Raw genomic sequence first — 20,349 nt, forward strand, 5'->3', positions numbered from 1 at the left:
CAATATTTAATTATAGATGCTTGTCAAATTAAACACTCCTCGGTCCTCAGTATTATCAATTTTTATTACCTCCCTAATTAACTTTCTTTACAATATTCCAACCATGATGACATTGGCTTCTCACATGAGGCCACAGTCTTCTATTTGTAAATATCCCCAAATCTATTTTCCAAATATTAAAGTACTGAATAAAAGATTAAGTTTCAAGATATTTGCTTCTTTCAATCTAGATGGAGAAATCTGGATTATAGGCTCATGATTTAGGTATAGTTAGAAGAAAAAAAACTCAGTAAATTACTTTTAGTAATAAACACTTTAATCCTTGTGTGGTATTATAGATCACACATTTAATGACATGAATTATAATTTACAACATAACTTATTACTAAAATACTCTGGCGTATTTACCTGCCTCTCACTGACGTTCTTACACTCTTTACAAACAATCTGGTTAACAATGGTTCCATGATACAGACGATTGATGAGGTCATGACCGGAGGTCCCAACTAAAGAAGTTTCCAAAGCACTGAAGAGGATTCGATTCAGTTCCTGCACATCATGTTGCCTCATTTCCTACACAACAGGTAACTTTTAGATGTAATTCTGGGCTTCAGATTTTTTAAAACATTTAAAAAAAAAACACTAGTCAATAAAAACTCAAGATTTATCAAGCAATCCAAAGATCAAATATAAGAATGACTCAGCAAAACAAGCTGTGAGCTGGTTAAGACATTACCACCTATCTTTATTTATACTAAACAATGAAAATATGAACAGGCAGTGTTCACTGTGTACATATAACTCAATTCCTTTGACACCCAGAATGTGCATTTATTCTTGTGGGAAACCATACACATGGCCATGCCTCAGTAAGGAGAGAGGGATACACTAGGCACAGACCAGTGTCTAAGAGCTGGCAGTGTCTGCACAGGAACACCTCACTGAAATCAGAGCACATGCTGAATAGTCTGAATTATCAACAATAGAAAAGAACTAGAATGTACTGCTTTGAAGTAAAAACAACTAAAACAAGACTCAGTGCTACTGAGAAAAAAATCCTGATGGAACTTGCTTTAATCCATTATTAGTCATGCAGCTGTGTGTGAACTTCTCCTTAAGAAAAATTTATAACCAAACCAAGGGGCGCACCAAGACTTAGAAGTGGAGGAGAGGAGGAAGAGCAGTTGCGGGCAGAGCCAGGAGAGTGAGACCCCAGGAAGCAGGAAGAACTGGGGCTTTAAGGAGGGTGGTGAGTGCTACCGAGAGCTCCTTCTGCTGAGAACAGAGTGTCTTCTGGACTTGGCACAGGGATGTCACTGTTGACTTCAACAAAAAAAGTAGAAAGGAAGGAGAGGAACAAATGGAGAATTCAGAAGCAGAGGCAATAAACGAAGACAACTTCAAAAATAAGTTTCAACCAAGAGCAATAGCTCATGCCTAAAATCTTAGCTACCTGGGAGGCCGAGGCAGCAGGATGCCTTGAACCCAGGGCTGCAGTGAGCTATGATCATGCCATTGCACCCCAGGCTGGTGACAGAGTGAGACCTCAACTCAAAAAAAAAAATAGTTTCGTGTGAAGAGCAGCAGATAAAGTGGATGAAAGCTGGAGGATTCCTATCTTGCCTTTTAAAATAGAAGACCCTCAAGGATGTAAATTTACCTAATATCACTAGCTATGATGGGATAGAAAACTTGTGGAAGTTTTCCAGCTCTGTTCCTAAACAATCCTACACTTGGCAAAGGTACCACAGAGACCTTCTCCTACCACTGCAGGTCCAGTCCTAGAGGGTTTTCTGTAAGACCTTATTTAGAAAACAAACAAACAAACAAAAATTCACAGCATTAAGAAGTATGAAACCAGCAACTTAGTAAAGCTCATTATCAAAAACAAAGAAAAATCTATCAACTAATGACTAGATTTAAAAAAAGAAACAAAAACCATGCGGCATATCTATCCAATAGACTCGCATTTGGCAATAAAAGGGAATGAAGTATCGACACATACCACAACATGAATGAACCCTGAGAACAGGACCTTAAGTGAAAGAAGACAGTTACGAGACCACCTATTGCATCACTCCGTTTCTATGAAATGGCCAGAATAGGCAAATCCATAGAGACAGAAAGGAGGCCAGGGGTTGCCAGTGGCTGAGTTGCGGGAGATGGAAAGTTACTGCTAATGGGTATGGAGTTTCTTTTTGGGGTGGTAAAAATTTTCTAAAATTGATTTTAGTGATGGTTGAACAACTCTGTGAATATGCTAAAAAAAAAAACCCCTTTAAATAGAGTGAATTTTGTGGCATGTAAACGATATCTCAATATAGCGTTTTTTTTAAAAAGGGATTAACCCCAAGTACCAGCCCTACACCAGAAATTTAACATACTTGTTTAGGGAATGTATTATTGCCCCATTTTGCTTCAAAGTCCATGCCTTACCTCCTTAATCACATAGTATCACCTAGTTAAGGAGTGTTCCTGGTGAGAAGACCCCCCTGCAGAGTTTACCGTTAAAGTCAATATAACACTATTCCAATTGTTTGCTCTTTAAATTCTATGATAGCTGCCTGTACCTGTCATTGCAGGAATACATCCATCTATTCCATATAAAAATGGTAGATTGGGATTTGTTTGGATTTGTATAGCTAACAGCTCATCAATATTTGCAACAAGCACCTTTACTCATTGCTGACAAGTGTGTAGTGTTTGTATACAGTAGAATTCCTTTTAGAACCCAAACAGGAAAGTGAAAGAAAGCCCACATATACAACAAGATTCATAAAGAAAATGGAGAAGGTCAGGAGAAAGTCAGGACAGGAAGAATAAAAAGACCCGCCAAGAACCATTTCACTTTTTTGACTGAAGCAAACATTCAAATCAGAATATATGTGGATTCAAACAAAGCACACAACAAACACAGAATTTTTAAAAATTTACTTACAATGTAATTGATCCATTACATCCAGTTGGTCAAAGACTAAAAACCTGATCAACAGTTTTCTATATAAATGGTAGGTAATCTCCATGTAATAGGTGTTGTACCTCAACCAAACTACATAAAGACTCTTAGGGTAGAAACTGTAAAAATCAGCTCTTGTACTTCTCCCTGTTTTTCTAATCTTCTCCCCAGCCCCAAATCATAGCTATTCATAAAATACTGTATACAGCAAGTGTCTAAAAATATATATTTCTGGCCTATAATTTTTTAATGTGAGAAGGAAACATTCAAACAGTATGTTGAGACCCTATGACAAAATTAAAGGAAGTTGGATAACATTAAACCAGCCTTATTCTTTCCTCTACTGCTGGTAACTCTTCCTTAGAGAGCTGACCCTCATACCTCATTGCTGGTCCACCCAAAGCTGTCAGTGAGGTCTGTTGTGGATGCAGCTTCCTGGTCTAAGAGCAGAAGCTGGGCAAACAAGCGCTGTAACTGTAAAGGGATGATTCGAACCTGAATGAGAAACAAACACATTTCTAAATGAATTCTTTAAGTGTTGATTGAGGCTTTTGAAAACAACTGCACACTAGCTTTTTTATATCTCCCAGTTCATTCAGAAGAAAGTTTACAAATATCCTATTATAAGGAAAAACTATGATTCAGTTCTTCTGTGAAAATTCTAATTCAATCCAAAATATAATAGTTATTTGGAGTTTTCTACCTTGATATGGTTCAGATAAACATTAAAACTCAAATAGGTCCTAATAAACCACTCAATTGATTACAGATTGACAGTAGTTTGAATCTCTTCTAATAGTCCAATATTTCTTTAAAATATCTCTCATACACATAATTTCCCCCTCTGTAGAAATTTTCCAGGCACAATACTGTATCTCACTCTGGAGTTCTCAGCACACCCTGCCTCACTTTCTCCTGGCTCCAAGTGAGTTCCTGCCTTACTTGATGTGGTGAGGGCTGGTGCAGACTGAGCAATGTTGCTTGGACTCTGGTCTATAGGCCAGACTTTATTGAAAGGAGAATAAGTATTTAGAAATTGCAATGGCAATTTGACATTCCCATGGCATTTTTATCATATACTACAAAAGTGCTAATCTGCAATAGATTGGGAATAAAAAGAAATACACAAAAACAGGTCCTCTGCCATACAGGTAGTCTGAGAAGCACTGGGCTAGATCATGAAAGACTCCTAAGAAGTACAAATTTGGGCCTGAACATGGTAAGAAACTTTTGAATTACGTTTAAGCAGGGAGGAACGTGATTAGATCTGCACTTTAATATCAACACAGTAACAAACAAAATAATAAATTAACTCATTACTCAATTTATTTCCAGAGTACCAAATGAAAAGAATACCAGTCTCTATTTTTTTTGGGGGGTGGGGTGGGTATTGTTGCAAAAAAAGTGCTTTAAATAGATTTCTGGGGGAAGCTAATGTGGATGTTCTGCAAATATTTCCTTCACCAGAAGAAAGAATAAGCATAGTAAAGAGTGCTACATGTTTATAAAGCAGTAGCAGTATTGTACTTGGAAAAGTGATTATTTCTCAGAAGTAAAATTCCACTACCCACAGGGTATAGGCCAAATCACTTTCGGAAAAGATCATATTTGATAATTAATAAAATTATTGTTTTGTGAATAAGTCACTTAATTCCTTCTTTTAAAAAAAATGTCCTGAATACTCTAAAACATCCCCAGTAAATCATAGATGTAATACCTTTGCATCAGGTTTATCCTTATCTTCAAATAAACCAAGCTCCTCCGGGCCAAGAGAAAAGAGAGCTTCTATACAAAAAGGTAGAATCAGAGATGCAAATGACATTATTTCATTTCAAAAAATTGTTTTAGAAAGCCAAGACCACCTTTAAGTAAAATCAAGTAGATTCAGAAATACGACTGTAGCAATATTTATACCTTTACTCTATACACTTTACTTTCTTGTAACATTTTTAACCAGTGACTCTAAGAAAATAAAGTGGCATGCTAAGGCTTCAGCATTTCCTAATTCTAGGAAAGGAAAATAATCTTTATGCATAAAACTAAAAACAGTAACATCAGAAATCTTTCATGGCTTCCCACTGTCTATGGCATCAGGTACCAAAAGCCAAAAGGAATCTTAGGAAATACAGTAGTGTTGCGGTTTTCCTGCCACATGTAAGGCTAACAACCATCCTTTTGTGGGAAGGATCCCCTTTTACTCTGAGATGCCCTTTTTTTTTTTTTTGGTGTGAAAATGTCTTTTCCGTATTGAAGGTAATAACAGATGACAGTGGTCTTAGCTGGAAAAAGAAGAAGTTGGCAACCCCATGTGCTTAAATTTCAGAATTTCTTTATCACCCAGCATCTAGGTGATGTGCCACCCAACGGGGCATATTTGAATCTTTTGAGAAGTCTGTATCTAAGCCCAGGTAGGAACTCTTACTACGGAACTCTGGTATACTCCAGGGATACAAGGAATGGAATAAATGTGTCTCCTATTGAAAAACTACTGCTGCCCTAGTGCTTACTGTTAATGAATGTTATATTCTTTCTAAGTGCTGGGACTGGGCAAAAATGAACTACAAATCTACAAGTTAAAGCATAAAACCATACAAGAACTTTTATGATAATCTCCCAGTACTCTCAGCTACATTGTAATGGAGTACGATGGAACCCAATCTAGCCCTATTATTCAAAATACTATTCCAAAATTTTTCTTCCCCAGTTCTCTGACAGTCCTTATCCTTTCCAAATTATACCTCCCTGTCAATCAGCATCAGGATTCTGGCTAAGCTATAAAAGCAGTGCACATTGTGCACTAAGATGTCAAATCATGTGCTTAATCCCCTTTGCTAGAGAGGAAGCTGGCCTGTGACTCTCAGTACTATTCTTGCCTAATGGTACTCTCCGTGACCCGCCCTACACTTGACCATTTTCCTTAGTCCCTTTGAGGCTACGTTTCTACTTCAAGTTGTCCTTTAACTTCAACTATATTAAAACCTGGAAAAGTGTTATCCCTATTAGGAATCTACTTATTAGTGCTGGAAATTTCTAGTGGTGGAATTACTGATTGCATCAGGGAGATATTTTTATGGAGGGGATTGAGTCAAGGCTAAGAGGTACCACTTAAATCCCACATGCAATCCAATCCATTAAATTGCTCCTGGGAAGGTAACAGCGGTAAATATTTACTAAATATCTGGAGGCAGGAAGTCTTTCTAAGCTTAGAAGCAACAGAAGAACCACAAAGATTTGATAAATGTGGTGGTAGTACGAAAGAGGAACATGGCAAACCAGGTACAGGATGAGTCAGGCTGTCTGTCCTCCTAATATGGAGACACTGTGGAAAGCTGAGCTACAAAGCCATGTAGTGCTGGGGACCCCAATCAGGGCCAGGTGAAGGCAAAGTAATGTTCACCCTGAGCCCATGGGAACACAGCTCCTAGGACCCTTGTGGAGGAAGCTGGTTTGCAGAGATGGAATATGGGAGAAATAAAGAGAGAGAAACAGGGGCAAGAAATCAAGGGTCCAATAAGGTCAGGCTAGCTTCTTGCAGTTGATTTCTGAGATCCCCTATATTTTTATAATAATCCCCCTTTCAAATTTAGCTAATTTGAGTTGTGGGTCTGTTTCTTGGATACAATCCCTTACCTAAAATCTCTGGGTCTTTGGAATTCAGCATTTCCAGAGTTTATAAAGATAATATGAAAAAAGTGTTGTTTTTATATATACATATATATATGTATATATACATATATATATACATATATAAAATGTTACATTCCCAGCAGGGTCTGGGACAGTTTCCATTAATCAAACAGATTAATATTCCTGTAATGAATGTATGAATATTCACCCACATGAGATAACTAAAAACTGTAAATAGCCTCACACCAGGTCTGGTTGTGAAGCCAAACAAGTTCAGGTGAGATCAGATAAGGGTGTAAGCTTTCCAGATTTCAGAAATGTGTACGTATGAACGACTGTGGACCCATATAAATAGTATGATACCCTTCCCCACTCCAAAAGGTAGATATAATTGTTTGGATAACTCTGGCTTAACTGTTTGCTATTCTGGAGAAATTTTAAAACTCAAACAGTGTGACAATAATGAAGACTGATACTTATGACAATTGTCTTTATGTTGTACTTCAAATTATAGGAATTAAAAAGAAATATATTGCTTTTTTATTTTTTTACTAAACATTATTGTAATCACCCAGGATATATTTAAGTTTCACATTTCTCTGCAGAGGGAATTACCAATTTATATCTTACATTTGCAACAGTAAACACATACTGTAGAATATACCTTTATGATAACTGGCAATTTGTGATTTTGCATAATTAATTACATGTAAAGAAGATGGTACATATTGCTAGTCAAACGTACGTAACATAGCATACCTCTGAATTCAGGTGTGAAATGAAGAGTCTGAAGAAGGGAATTGAGGTAACAGGTTCCACCCTGATTTCTGATTCCGCTTAAATTGGTGAATTCTCTAGGAGCAGGAGGCTCCAAAGCTTTAGTCTTTAATTTCTTCCCTTTTCCATACTGATTATTAGACACAGTGGAATACTCCTCTTCAAATAGGTCCCCAAACATTGTGCAACTAAATACTACCCTTAAAAAAAAGCGACATATAAATGCTTTTATTTTTAAAATAAATTTTCCCCAAATCCCCCCACCTTACACTTGGGAGTTGATTCTGTTGTTTCTTAGAACACAGGACTACTGTTTCTATGTACAGTAGTTGGGTTTTGGAGGCAGCAAGATCTAGGCTTTTTTCATCCCTGTCAGGATCCTAAGTACCTGTGTGACCCTGGATATGTTAATCTGTTTTCTTATGTGTAAAATGGGATACCATCTGTCTCCTCAGGTCATTTAAACTGTCAAATTACATAACGAAAGAAGGGCACTTAGTGTACAGGGTTTGGCCCAAAATAAGTAATAGCTGTTTTTAAAAAGGCACGTTCACATCACTAATTTTTTTAAAAAAGAAAACCTGTCACCACAACTAATCCACTGCTGGGATGGCAAAGTCAACCCTAGATTCTTAGACTCACTCACTAAAATCTCTGCTTGTCACACTCTTCAGTACTATATACCAGATTATGACATTTAAATTAAACGGATCAAGTTAACTTTTTTTAAGAGCAGTTTAGTACATAGTCCCGAAGCTGTTGGGCCGGAAGAAGTTCACTGGCGGGGGAGGGGGAAAGGAGGGCGAAGGGCGGGGAAGACTGCAATTAAAATTATCGAGCCTAAAGGCCTTCCAATATGTACCCACTAATCCCATCGTTAGGCCTGGGGGCCTAGGTGACTTCCCCAAGGTTTCACATCGGGTGTGGCGGAGGGTCACTTGGAGATGAGAAACGTCAAGCGCCTAGCATAGTTGCCAAGAGACAGGAAGCGCTGAAATGCAATTATTTTTCTTTTCCTCATAAGAAAACTATAAAAAACACAACTCGAGAGTCTGGCCTCGAGCTCGCTGTCTGCATTCCTGAATTCCCAACTCCTACGGCCGGCCGAGGCCGGGGCCTTCCAAGCCACCACAGGCCCAGGGGCGCGAAAAGGCAGAGGTCCCCGTGGCCCGAGACCACTGTCCCGACTCCAGGAGAGCGCCGCGTCCTCAGGCAGGCCTGGGCCGCCTCTCGCCTCGCCCTCCTCAGGCTGTACCACCAACACTGTGCCTACGCTTCCCACGTCCCTCCCTGGATCCCCGGCCGCCAGCCGCACTTACTGCCTAAAGCCCAGACCCCCGCCCTGGCCAAAACGCGAAGCGAACGAACCCGCCCCAACTGGGCGCCGCCATGTTGGCGAGGGCGGGTCTCCAGAAAGTGATTTATGGATCGTGGACTATGCTTCCCAGGATGCCCCGCTGGAGCGCCGGCCCCTCGCGCGGGGCCTTATGGGAAATGTAACTCCTCTGCTCCTAGAGTTTGGGAACTGGAACGGGAGCGGGAAAGGTGAGCTCGCTTACAAGTCGGCTGGTGAGTTCGCGGGTCCACTCGAGCAGGGGAGCACTCATTCGTTCACATTTTTAAGATTATTAAAAATTAACCCTTTAGATCAAGGGATCATAAGGAACTTTAGGGCTCATTACATACGGTTTTCTAGGGAAAGGGGTGTTAACACTATGGAAGAGAATCTCAACAGGGAGAATATCGTGAAAGCCCGGAAGGATTACACCATTGAAGAGGCCCATGTTGTTACAGAAAAACTGTGAAAGCCATCAAGCCCCAAACAATACAGTAGTGCTGAAGGAAACTGTGTCTCGATGTTGTGTGTGAGTTCACAGGATTTACAACAGAGCCTATCAAGGAAGTCATGGAAGAGATTGTGGATATGGCACAAAAAAAAAAAAAAAAAAAAAAAGGCATAAAGTGTTTGAAGATCTAGATCTTGGAGAAATTCAAGAGTTAATAGAGACCACATCTGAGGAATTAACAGAAGATGATTTGATGGAGATGAGTGCTTTTGAATCAGTACCAGACAATGAGGAAGAAGATACAGAAGAAACACTGTCAGAAAATGAATTGACATTAGACAGTCTTGCAGAAGGATTCTGATAATTTAAGACTGCTTTTGACTTCTTTTACAACTTGGACCCTTCTATGATATGGGCATTGAAAGTAAAGCAAATAGTAGAAGAAGGATTAGTACTGTATGCAAGCATTTTTATTTATTTATTTATTTTTATTTTTTTGAGACAGAGTCTTGCACTGTCGCCTGGGCTGGAGCACAGTGGCATGATCTCGGCTTACTGCAACCTCTGCCTCCCAGGTTCAAGCGATTCTCCTGCCTCAGCCTCCTAAGTAGCTGGGATTACAGGCACCCGCCACCAGGCCCGGCTAACTTTTTGTAGTTTTAGTAGAGATGGGGTTTCGCTATGTTGACCAGGCTGGTCTCAAACACCTGACCTCATGATCCACCCGCCTCAACTTCCCAAAGTGCTGGGATTACAGGCGTGAGCCACTGCGCCCAGCTCAAGCATTTTTGAAGAATTGAAAAAGCAAAACTATCAGACAATAATTATGATGTGTTTCCATAAAGTTAAACGGAGTGTGCCTGTCTCTCCTGCTTCCCTTTCCACTTCCTCCACCAATTCCCCCTCTGCCACTCCTGAAATAGCAAGACCAACCCCCCCATCCCACCCCTCCTCAACAGCCCAGTCAATGGGAGGCAGTGAGCATGGTGACCTTTATGGTGATGCACTTTCACTTAATGAATAGTAAAGATCTTTTCTCTTCCTTATGACTTTTAACATTTTCTTTTCTCTAGCAGACTTTATTGGAAGAAAAATACAGCATATAATACATATATTACACAATATTTATTAATTGACTGTTTATGTTATTGGCAAGGCTTCCAGCAAACAGTAGGCTACTAGTAGTTATGTTTTAGGGGAGTCAAAAGTTCTGTGCTCATTTTTGACTGCACGAAGTTGGTGCCCCTAATTCTCACTTTATTCAAGGGTCAGCTGTAGTAGCAATGAACAATTGAAAATTGGAAATACCACTTAAAATAGCATAAAAAATATGAAATACTTAGAGCTAAATCTGACAAAAGATGTGAAAGACTGTACACTAAAAACTACAAAACTTCAATGAGTGACCTAAGTAAACAGACATGTTCATGAATTGGAAAACTCAAAAGTTTTAAAATGTCAGTTCTCCCAGTTCATCTATAAATTCAATATAATCCCAACCAAATCCCAGCAGGCTTTTTTTTGTGCAAATTGGCAAAATGATTCTAAAATTTTTACGGAAATGTAAAGCATCTACAATAGCAAAAACAACAATAGAAAACAAGAAAAAATAGTGGACACTGACTCATTTCAAGACCTCCTACAAAGGGTAGTAATCAAATATTTCATAAATATGTCAATGGAACAGAATGAAAAGTCCAGAAATAGATACACAGTTGTATGAATAAGTTTTTACAAAGGTGCAAAGGCAATTCAGTGGAGAGAACAGTCTTTTCAGCAATTGGATATCCATACCCAAGAAAGCAAGAAAAAATATTACATCTGTGGTCTTCTTTCCAAAAACTTATAACCCCAGTCTATGATGAAAACATTAGACAAACTCAAACTGAGGAACGTTCTACAGAAAAATTGACCAGAACTTCTCAAAACTGTCAAAGTCATCAAAAACAGGGGAAGTCTAAGAAACTGTCACAGGCTAAAGGAGGTGAAGGAGACATATGATTAAATGATTCAATGTCATGTGGTATCCTGGATGGGATCCCAGAAATGGAAAAGGACATTAGGTAAAAATTAATGACATCTGAAGAAAACATAGACTTTAGTTCATCATAATGTATCAAATGTTGGTTAATGAGTTGTGATAAATATGCTACAGTAACATTTAACAATAGGAGAAACTGGTACAGGATATATGGGGATTTTCTGTGCTATTTGTTGCAAACTTGCTGTAAATCTAAATTTATTCCAAAATAAAAAGTTGGATGGAAAAAAAGAGAGTCCACAGACTCGGAAGAAATATTTGCAGCGCATGTATGTGATAAAGGAGAAATATCCAAAATGTATAAAGAACGTTTAAAATTCAATGAAGAGAAAATGAAAATAAACCAATTTTTTTTTTATGTGCAAAGATTTGAACAGACATTTACCAAATAAGGTATACAGATGGGAAACAGGCACATGTAAAGACACTCAACATCATTAGTGATTAGAGAAATCAAATTAAAACCACAGTTTAATTTACACACCCATTAGAATGGCTGAGAGGAAAAAGACTGACAATACCAAATGATACAGTTTAGGTATTTGTCCCTTCCAAATCTCATGATGAAATTTAATCCCCGGTGTTGGAGGTCAGACTTAGTGGGAGGTGTTTGGGTCATGGGGGTGAATCCTGCTTTAATGTCTTGGTGTGTTCCTCTTGATAATGCTTGAGTTCTCCCTCTATTACTTTCAGTAAGAGCTAATTGTTTAAAAGAGCCTGGCACCTCCCTCCTTTTTCTCTTGCTTCTCTCTCACCGTGTGATCGGTACCTTCTGCCTTCACCTTCTGCCATGAGTGGAAGTAGCCCAAGTCTCTCACCAGATGCAGATGCTAGTGCCATGTGTCTTGTACAACCTCTAGGACCATGAGTCAAGGAACATGCTTTCTTTGTAGATTACCTAGCCTCAGATATTCCTTTATAGCAACACAAACAAAGACACCAGGTACTGGTGAGTGTGAAGAGATCTTGGCAGAAGGCAAGGAGGAACAAGTAACATGTTATGTGGATGACAGCAGGAAAAGAAGGAGAGCATGTTCAGGGAAACTCCTGTTTTAAAACCATCAGAACTTGTGAGACTTACTGTCAAGACAACAGCATGAGAAAGACCTGCCCCCATGATTCAATTACCTCCTACCAGGATCCTCCCATAACTTGTGGGAATTGTGGGAGTTATAATTCAAGATGAGATTTGGGCAGGGACGCAGCCAAACCATCTGATTCCACCCTGACCCCTCCCAAATCTCATGTCCTCACATTTCAAAACCAAGCATGCCGTCACAACAGTCCTGCAAAGTCTCAGCATTAACTCAAAAGTCCACAGTTCAAAGTCTCATCTGAGACAAGGCAAGTTTCTTCCACCTATGGGCCTGTAAAGTCAAAAGCAAGTTAATGACTTCCTAGGTACAATGAGGGTACGAATATTGGGTAAATACAGCCATTTGAACTTGGAGAAATTGGCCAAAATAATGGGACTACATACCCCATGCAAGTCCGAAATCCAGTGGGGCAGTCGAATCTTAAAACTCCAAAATGATCTCCTTTGAATCCATGTCTCACATCCAGGATATGCTGTTGCAATGGGTTCCCATGGTCTTGGGCAGCTCTGCCCCTGTGGCTTTGTAGGGTACAGCCTCCCTCCAGGCTGCTTTTACAGACTGGCATTGAGTGTCTGTGGCTTTTCCAGGTGCATGGTGCAAACTACTAGCGGACTTAACATTCTGGGTGGAGGGATGGTAGCCCTTTTCTCACAGTTTCAATAGGCAATCCTCCAGTCGTTACTCTTTGTGGGGGCTTCAAACCCACATTTCCCTTCTGTACTGTCCTAGCAGAGGTTCTCTGTGAGGGTCCTGCTCCTGCAGGAAACTTCATCCTGGACATCCAGGCATATCCATACAGCCTCTAAAATCTAGGCGGAGGTTACCAAACCTCAATTCTTGACTTCTATGCACCCACAGGCTCAACCCCCCATGGAAGTTGCCAAGGCTTGGCACTCACACCTTCTGAAGCCGTGGCATGAACTGTACTTTGGCTCCTTTTAGACACAGCTGGAACAGTTGGGATGCAAGGCACTGAGTCCCTAGGCTGCACACAGCAGGGGGCCCTGAGCCTGGCACATGAAACCATTGTTTCCTCCTAGGCCTCCAGGCCTATGGTGGGAGGAACTGCCATGAAGACCTCTGACATGCCCTGGAGACATTTTCCCCATGGTTTTGGAGATTAACATTCAGCTCCTCATTACTTATGGAAATTTCTGCAGCCAGCTTGAATATCTCCTTAGAAAATGGGATTTTCTTTTCTATCACATGGTCAGACTGCAAATTTTCCAAACTTTTATGCTCTGTTTCCCTTTTAAAACTGAATGCCTTTAGCAGCACCTATGTCACCTCTTCAGTTCTTTGCTGCTTAGAAATTTCTCACACTAGATACCCTAAATCATCTCTCTAAGGTTCAAGTTACACAAATCCCTAGGTCACGGGCAAAATGCTGCCAGTCTCTTTGCTAAAACATAACAAGAGTCACCTTTCCTCTGGTTCCCAACAAGTTCCTCATCTCCATCTGAAACCACCTCCGACTGGACTTTATTGTCCATATTGCTATCAGCATTTTGGGCAAAGCTATTCAACAAATCTCTAGGGAGTTGCAAACTTTCCCACATTTTTCTGTCTTCTTCTGAGCCCTCCAAACTCTTCCCATCTCCGTCTGTTACCCAGTTCCAAAGTCACTTCCACATTTTCAGGTATCTTTTCAGTAGCAACCCACTCTACTGGTACCAATTTACTGTGTTAGTCTGTTTTCATGCAGCTGATAAAGACATGCCTGAGACTGGGGAATTTACAAAAGAAAGAGGTTTAATTGACTTAGAGTTCCACATGGCTGGGGAGACCTCATAATCATGGCAGAAGGCAAGGAGGAGCAAGTCACATCTTACATGGATGGCAGCAGGCAAAGAGAGCTTGTGCAGAAAAACTTTTATTTTTAAAACCACGAGATCTCATGAGACTTACTCACCATCATGAGAACAGCATGGGAAAGATCCACCCCCATGATTCAATTACCTCCCTCCAGGTTCCTCCCATGACATGTGGGAATTGTGGGAGTTCCAATTCAAGATGAGATTTGGGTGGGGACACAGCCAAACCATATCATTATTGAATCTGATTTGCTAAAATATTGTTTTAAATTTTTGTATCTAAGGTCATGAGGGTCTGTAGTTTTTCTGTCTTGTCACATCTTTATCTGGTTTTGGTATTGTGGTAATGTTGGTCTCACAGAATGAATTAGGACATTTCACATGCTTCTGTTTTCTGGACTAGATTGTGAGAAATTGGTATTATTTCTTCCTTCAGTGTTTGGCAGAATTTGTCAGTGAAGTCATCTGAACTGTACCTTTTTGTTTGTGGGAACATTTGAATTCAAAATTCAATTTGAATTTAAAAGGTACAGATTATGTCATTTGTGTTATTAATTTATTTTTGTGTAAAGTCTGACAGCTTGTGTCTTCTAAGAAATTTGTCCATTTCATCTAAATTGTAGATTTTATTGGCATGAATTTGTTCATATTCTCTTATCATTTTAATACCTGTAGAATCTATGGTGATACTACCTCTCCCATTCCGGGTATTGGTAATTTATATCTTCTGTCTTTTTTTTTCTAATCAGCCTGGCTAGAAATTTGTCAGGTTAATTGATCTGCCCAAAAAGTCATCTTTGGTGTCATTGGTTTTCTCCATTGTTTTTCTATTTTCTATTTCATTAATTTCTACACTGAAGTAAACCTCCAGGGAAGGTAGATCACTCACTGTCATGTTTGTTTTTCAAGGACAGTCATCTGCCAGTGCCCCAGTCACCAAGGGACAGGTGACTAAGCAATGTCTAGTACCCATTGACGCATCCTGGAGGGAGCCATCTTGTGCTCCTACAAGGATTATGCCCTGAGGTTGGCTGCTGATTCCCTCACTAAATGTTCCTCAGGGTGTTGCCTGACACGCTGGGCTAATTCATGGAAATCTGCATGATGTAATTCAGCCCAATGCAACAAGAATTCCATCAACTTCCTCTGTGCCAGGTATAGCATGGGTGCTGTGGAAGAAGGATGAAAATAGGAAGAAGACATAACCTCTGTCTTCAGGGGGTTTTCAGGATACTGTGGGTGACCAATACATATTCCTGAAAGAAGGCACCAGACCGATGGGATAAGCCCACAGCAGAGGCCTACAGCTCTGTTCAGAACGAGGAAGCAGAGTGGGCTGAGAGAGGCAGCTCAGCAGAGTGCTTAGGAAAGGATAGGGCCACGACTCCCCACTGCAGGTAACATATCTAAGGAAAGCCGTTTACAATAGGTGACGGTCACATTCCATCAAATCTCTGGAAGGGTTCATGGAGGTGGGGTTGTCAATCTTATTTCAGCCTTTCAAAGGCCTCTCAGGGTTTGGAAATGGAAGCAACAATGCCTGTGCATTGCAGAGGCGCAGGTGAGCCCCCATTTCCTGCCAGTTAGGAAGTTAGTGCTGAGGGCCTTACTGTCTTTCCTTGGCACATGAGATACCAGTTCCTTTCTGGGCATAGAGCTTTTTGTTGTCTGAGGATAACATCCAAATTTTGCTTTGAAACACATTTCAAAAATATGAGCTTTATTCAAATTTACTTTCCTTTTTATCTTTCTGAATTGTTAAGGTCCAAAAGCATTGCTGAATAATTCTGTGTCTAAACACCCATTGCAACACAGGGCATGATCTATCCCCAAGGCAAAGAACATAAGGTACGCTTGTCTGGAAAACGTACACGTAGGTATCTCAGCAAATGCTACTCGTGTTATTATGAGTAATTCATTGGCAGTGATTGTGACTTTTTTTTTTTTTTTTTTTAATGAACAAATAACTACATGCCCTCTACTGGGGTCAGGTTTTGTGCCTTTACTTCTCCCACCTACTGTATCATAGCAGCTTAGAATCCCAGCTGCTCACTCTGAGCTGAAGTTCTCTGATGGCTTTTGCAGGGTGGAATAGCCTCCTTCCCCTATCTGTGTGTCTACTGCTGACCTGTGGCTTTGCCAAGGCAGGGAAGCTGCTGGTAGTGCCCATGGATGGGAGCCACTGGTTCACCATGCGGTCAGTGGTGGAGAAACTCATTCTCAGGGGGCATGAGGTGGTGGTAGTCATGCCAGAGGTGAGTTGGCAGCTGAGAAGATCACTGAATTGCACAGTGAAGACTTATTCTACCTTGCACACCCTCGAGGATCTGGACCGGGAGTTCATGGCTTTTGCCAATGCTCAATGGGAAGCAGAAGTATGAAGCTTATTTTCTCTATTAATGAGTTCATCTAAATGTTTGGAATTTAGTTTTTCACATTGCAGGAGTTTGTTTAATGACCAAAAATTAGTAGAATACTTAAAGGAGAGTTCTTTTGATGCAGTGTTTCTGGATCCTTTCAATCTGTGTGGCTTAATTGTTGCCAAATATTTCTCCCTCCCCTCTGTGGTCTTCACCAGAGGAATATTTTGTCATTATCTTGAAGAAGGTACACAGTGCCCTGCTTCTCTTTCCTACAGCCCTAGATATGTCTCAGGGTTTTCATATGCCATGACTTTTAAGGAGAGAGTATGGAACCACATCTTCTACTTAGGGGAACATTTATTTTGCCCGCATTTTTTCAAAAATGCCTTAAAAATAGCCTCTGAAATTCTCCAAACACCTGTCATAGCATATGATCTCTACAGCCACACATCAATTTGGTTGTTGCAAACGGACTTTGTTTTGGACTATCCCAAACCCGTGATGCCCAACATGGTCTTCATTGGTGGTATCAACTGCCATCAGGGAAAGCCAGTGCCTAAGGTAAGTCATTGCTCCTTTAGCACATTAAAAGTGTTCTGGCTTCGAATATTTAAAAAGATTCCTTACTGAACTGGGATTTGACATTTGTGTTTGTTGCATCTAAAATTTCTTTTCTGTGTAAAAAATTATTTTGTGCCATCCACATGCTTGTTGGTTAGCAACTTTTATGTAATGGCTTTGTTAATATGTATCTGTGTACAACTGGTTAATTGTTCATAATTTCCACTACATTTTTAAAATTTTTATTTTATTTTTAGAAACATGGTTTTGCTATGGTGCCCTGGCTAGACTCAAACTCCTGGGCTCAAGTGATCCCCCTATGTAAGCCTTCCAAGCAATTATGACTTTTTTAGTATTTTTGGAAAAATACTTAAAAACCCAATAAGAAATGAAACTTTCATTTTAGCTAATCCTGTAGTCCCTGCTGCAGTAAAATGCTCTTTGCGATTGTGTATGCATGTCTTTCCATTTATTGAAATTACTTTATATATAAACATGTATGTAAATGTTTACACTTATTTTATTAAAATCAAATCTACTATCAGGCTGGACATGTTGTTCTTTACCATGAATTTTTACTTGCCAGTAAACCAGAGACAACTTTACAGATTTGACATGTTCTTTTAATAATTGCATAAAAGTCTTTACTTTGGATGCAACATAGTTGCAAGCTTTCCCAGGTGTTTTTCTGCTAAAGATTTGGCTAACTTCTTCAAAACAACAATAATAAGCTGATGATATCTTTCTTTGACCCTGAAGAAAGTATAAAGCAGAATGCGTTTAGCCACCCAAAACAGTGTTACCATAACGTTTGGTCTCGTCCTGTCTGCTTTTTATTTGACTGGATCACTTTCATCTCCTGGTAGCCATTTCTTTGATTGTGCTGTCTTCAGGGTCTTACGGGTAAAGCTGTGTTTCATCTCCGCTTACAATTCTTTGAAGAGATGCTTCAAGGTCTTGATCCCACTTGTTTATAATTTCCTGTGAAGGGTCTGTTCTTGTCTGTAGCTGATCTGGCTGCAACGGTTTTGGCACCCATCAAGTGGAAAATTTGTTCAACTGAAATTTTTGTCAGAATTGTGTAAACTGTCCTGATTGAAATTTCTATTGTGTTGGCTATTGTTTCTGCTGTTAATTGTCAGTCCTCTTCAGTTAGAGCATGAGCAAGATTAATTATTTCCTTGCAAATTAATGTGTGGATGGTCTGCTGGTGTGGGCTTCATCTTCACCATCGTCTTGTCCCTTCTCAAAAGGAATTACTCACTTGTAAACTGCTAATTTTTTGGAGCATTTTCCCCATTAACTTTCTGTAAAGCATCAGTGATTTCACCATTTTTCCCTCATGCCTCAGCATAAATTTTAGGCTATTGCTTCAACTGTAGCAGAATTGATGTTGTTCTGATGGGGACTTCTTTCCAACTGATGTCTTATCCTTCTTAGTGCCTCAAACTAGATCCTACTCAGACAGGTTTTAACAACTTAGTGTAAGTTTGTTTTGGTGCAAAGAAATTTGAAATCCATGCATAAGTTTTCATAATATGCATTTTCATTAATTGTGTGATGATCCCTCATCTGTTACTTTTATAGGTATGGACCATGCATTTTTGTTTATTGTTCTGGCTTCTTACAGGGTTCAGTATACTTTGTAACACAATTGTGTCTCTCACAGATTGGCAGATATTTGGTAAAGGATTGACTTTGCAGCCAACTCATGGGAAAGTGAAATAATGTGAAAAACAGGAAGACTACAGTTTTAGGCCTTTCAAGTGAGGCATGGCTTTCAGCTCTTGGCAAGAACAGGCAAGGAGATGCAAGTCTCTAAGAGGCTAGGCTTTTCAAAGTGCTCCTCTCCCCTTCACCCTCCTTCAGTTACAGCACCAAGCACCACCCAGGTGTTGCCTGCAGCCTCACCCTCTACCGTCTGCCACTTCCGGAACCCACACTGAGTTCCTTGTGGCTCATAGGGTCATCCAGAGGGCTGTAAAGATACAGAAAGATATATGTAATTTTATATCACCTATCATATAAAGATATATTTATAAAATAGGAAACATATTAACCATTTATCATTTTATATATTTATGGTTTTATGTGTCTAAAATATATTGTTTTATGTATGTATTTAAGGGTAAGTATGTATAAGAGGTTTTAGGGATATGGAAAATTACATATTTATATATATCTTTACAAATTAGAATAAAGGAAGGAAAATTCTCAAAGAGGAATTCGGATATCCAAGAGTGCCCTTTGACAAAGAGCCTTGGATACAACATACCTACAAAAGTGAATTGTCATTGAAAGACCTGTGGACACTGGATTTCTCTTTCCTTATTTTAGAAGGGCAGGCTGTGGCTTGGAAAAGCATACAGTTTGTTGTATCTTGCTGGGCAACACGAGTCATAGTCTGAAGTGTCCGATGAGAAGGAAGCATCACTTGATGGTGGAGTGTGCATCTGTGCCCGTGTATGTGCACGTGTGTTTGTGTGTGTGCATGCACATGTGTCTGCATGCAGTGTCTCAGATCCTACATAGGGGATTTTCCTGAAGGCCTCCAGTAGCGAAAACTCATTGAGTCTATCCAGGGGAATTACATCCAATGCTGTAATTAAATAACAAAGATGGCAGATCATCATTCAAGAGAACATCAAGATAGTTTTAATTAAAAAAAAAAAAAAAGGAATCACTCCCAGGGTTTTTTAGTTTTTGGTGAGTTCCAGCAGAATTGATGACTAGGTCCAGTAGGAAGGAATTCAGGATTACTCTGTACCATCCAGGGTGGGTGTAGCTCTGAAGAACTGGGGATGGGAGGTGACTGCACAGCAAGAAAAGATCTGGGCTTCCCCCATTGCTCTAAGATCTGGTTCCATTCTGAGATTCAAATTAAGAGTAAGCTGTTAGTGGGCAAGACCAAGGCCTCCCACCAAGATTATTCAATTCAACTTCTTTTTTTTTTTTAATCAAAATTTTCAAACATATGGCAAGGAGAGACTATAGTGTAATGAACACCTATATATCCATCTTTGTGTTACGTAACTTTCAATATTTTATTATACTGATTTATGTATCTGCTCTTTTGTTTCTTTTTTAAAAAAAACCTTCTGGCTATAATGTTTTAATGGAAATGCTGTACACAGCATTCTATCCCCAAATACTTCACTAAATATGAAAGTGCAGAAAGTTTGGTTACACCCAGCCACAATATCATCATTCCTCCACCAGAATCAATAACTCTTTAATATTGTCTCACTCATAATCCATAATGAAATTTCCCCTAATTGTCTCAAAAATGTCTTTTACCTGCAGATCAGTAGAATGGAGTTGAGAAT

At 39.6% G+C, this 20,349-nt stretch overlaps 1 protein-coding gene and 1 pseudogene across 5 annotated transcripts in view; one reads left to right on the forward strand and one right to left on the reverse strand.

The window, feature by feature from the left end:
• USP40 (ubiquitin specific peptidase 40) overlaps positions 1-8,832 on the reverse strand; it is a 94,722-nt gene extending 85,890 nt beyond the window's left edge. For 4 of the 5 annotated variants that reach the window (XR_004176657.1, XR_004176656.1, XM_021924169.2 and 1 more), the window contains exons 1-5: positions 8,680-8,832; positions 7,343-7,560; positions 4,674-4,741; positions 3,338-3,451; positions 409-573 (exon numbers count right to left, since the gene is read on the reverse strand). Coding sequence is in view for 3 of the 5 variants with exons in the window: in XM_021924169.2 (XP_021779861.2) it covers positions 409-573; positions 3,338-3,451; positions 4,674-4,741; positions 7,343-7,541 (546 nt within the window). In the remaining 2 variants the exon portion in view is untranslated. Of the gene's footprint in view, positions 1-408; positions 574-3,337; positions 3,452-4,673; positions 4,742-7,342; positions 7,561-8,679 lie in introns of those variants that run through there. The other variant, XM_031651618.1, reaches the window with a different exon arrangement.
• Positions 8,833-8,890: 58 nt separating this feature from the next.
• Positions 8,891-18,754, forward strand: LOC110740952 (annotated as a pseudogene).
• The last annotated feature ends 1,595 nt before the right edge of the window (positions 18,755-20,349 follow it).

This window comes from Papio anubis, chromosome 10, assembly GCF_008728515.1.
Source record: "Papio anubis isolate 15944 chromosome 10, Panubis1.0, whole genome shotgun sequence".
Classification (NCBI taxonomy): domain Eukaryota; kingdom Metazoa; phylum Chordata; class Mammalia; order Primates; family Cercopithecidae; genus Papio; species Papio anubis.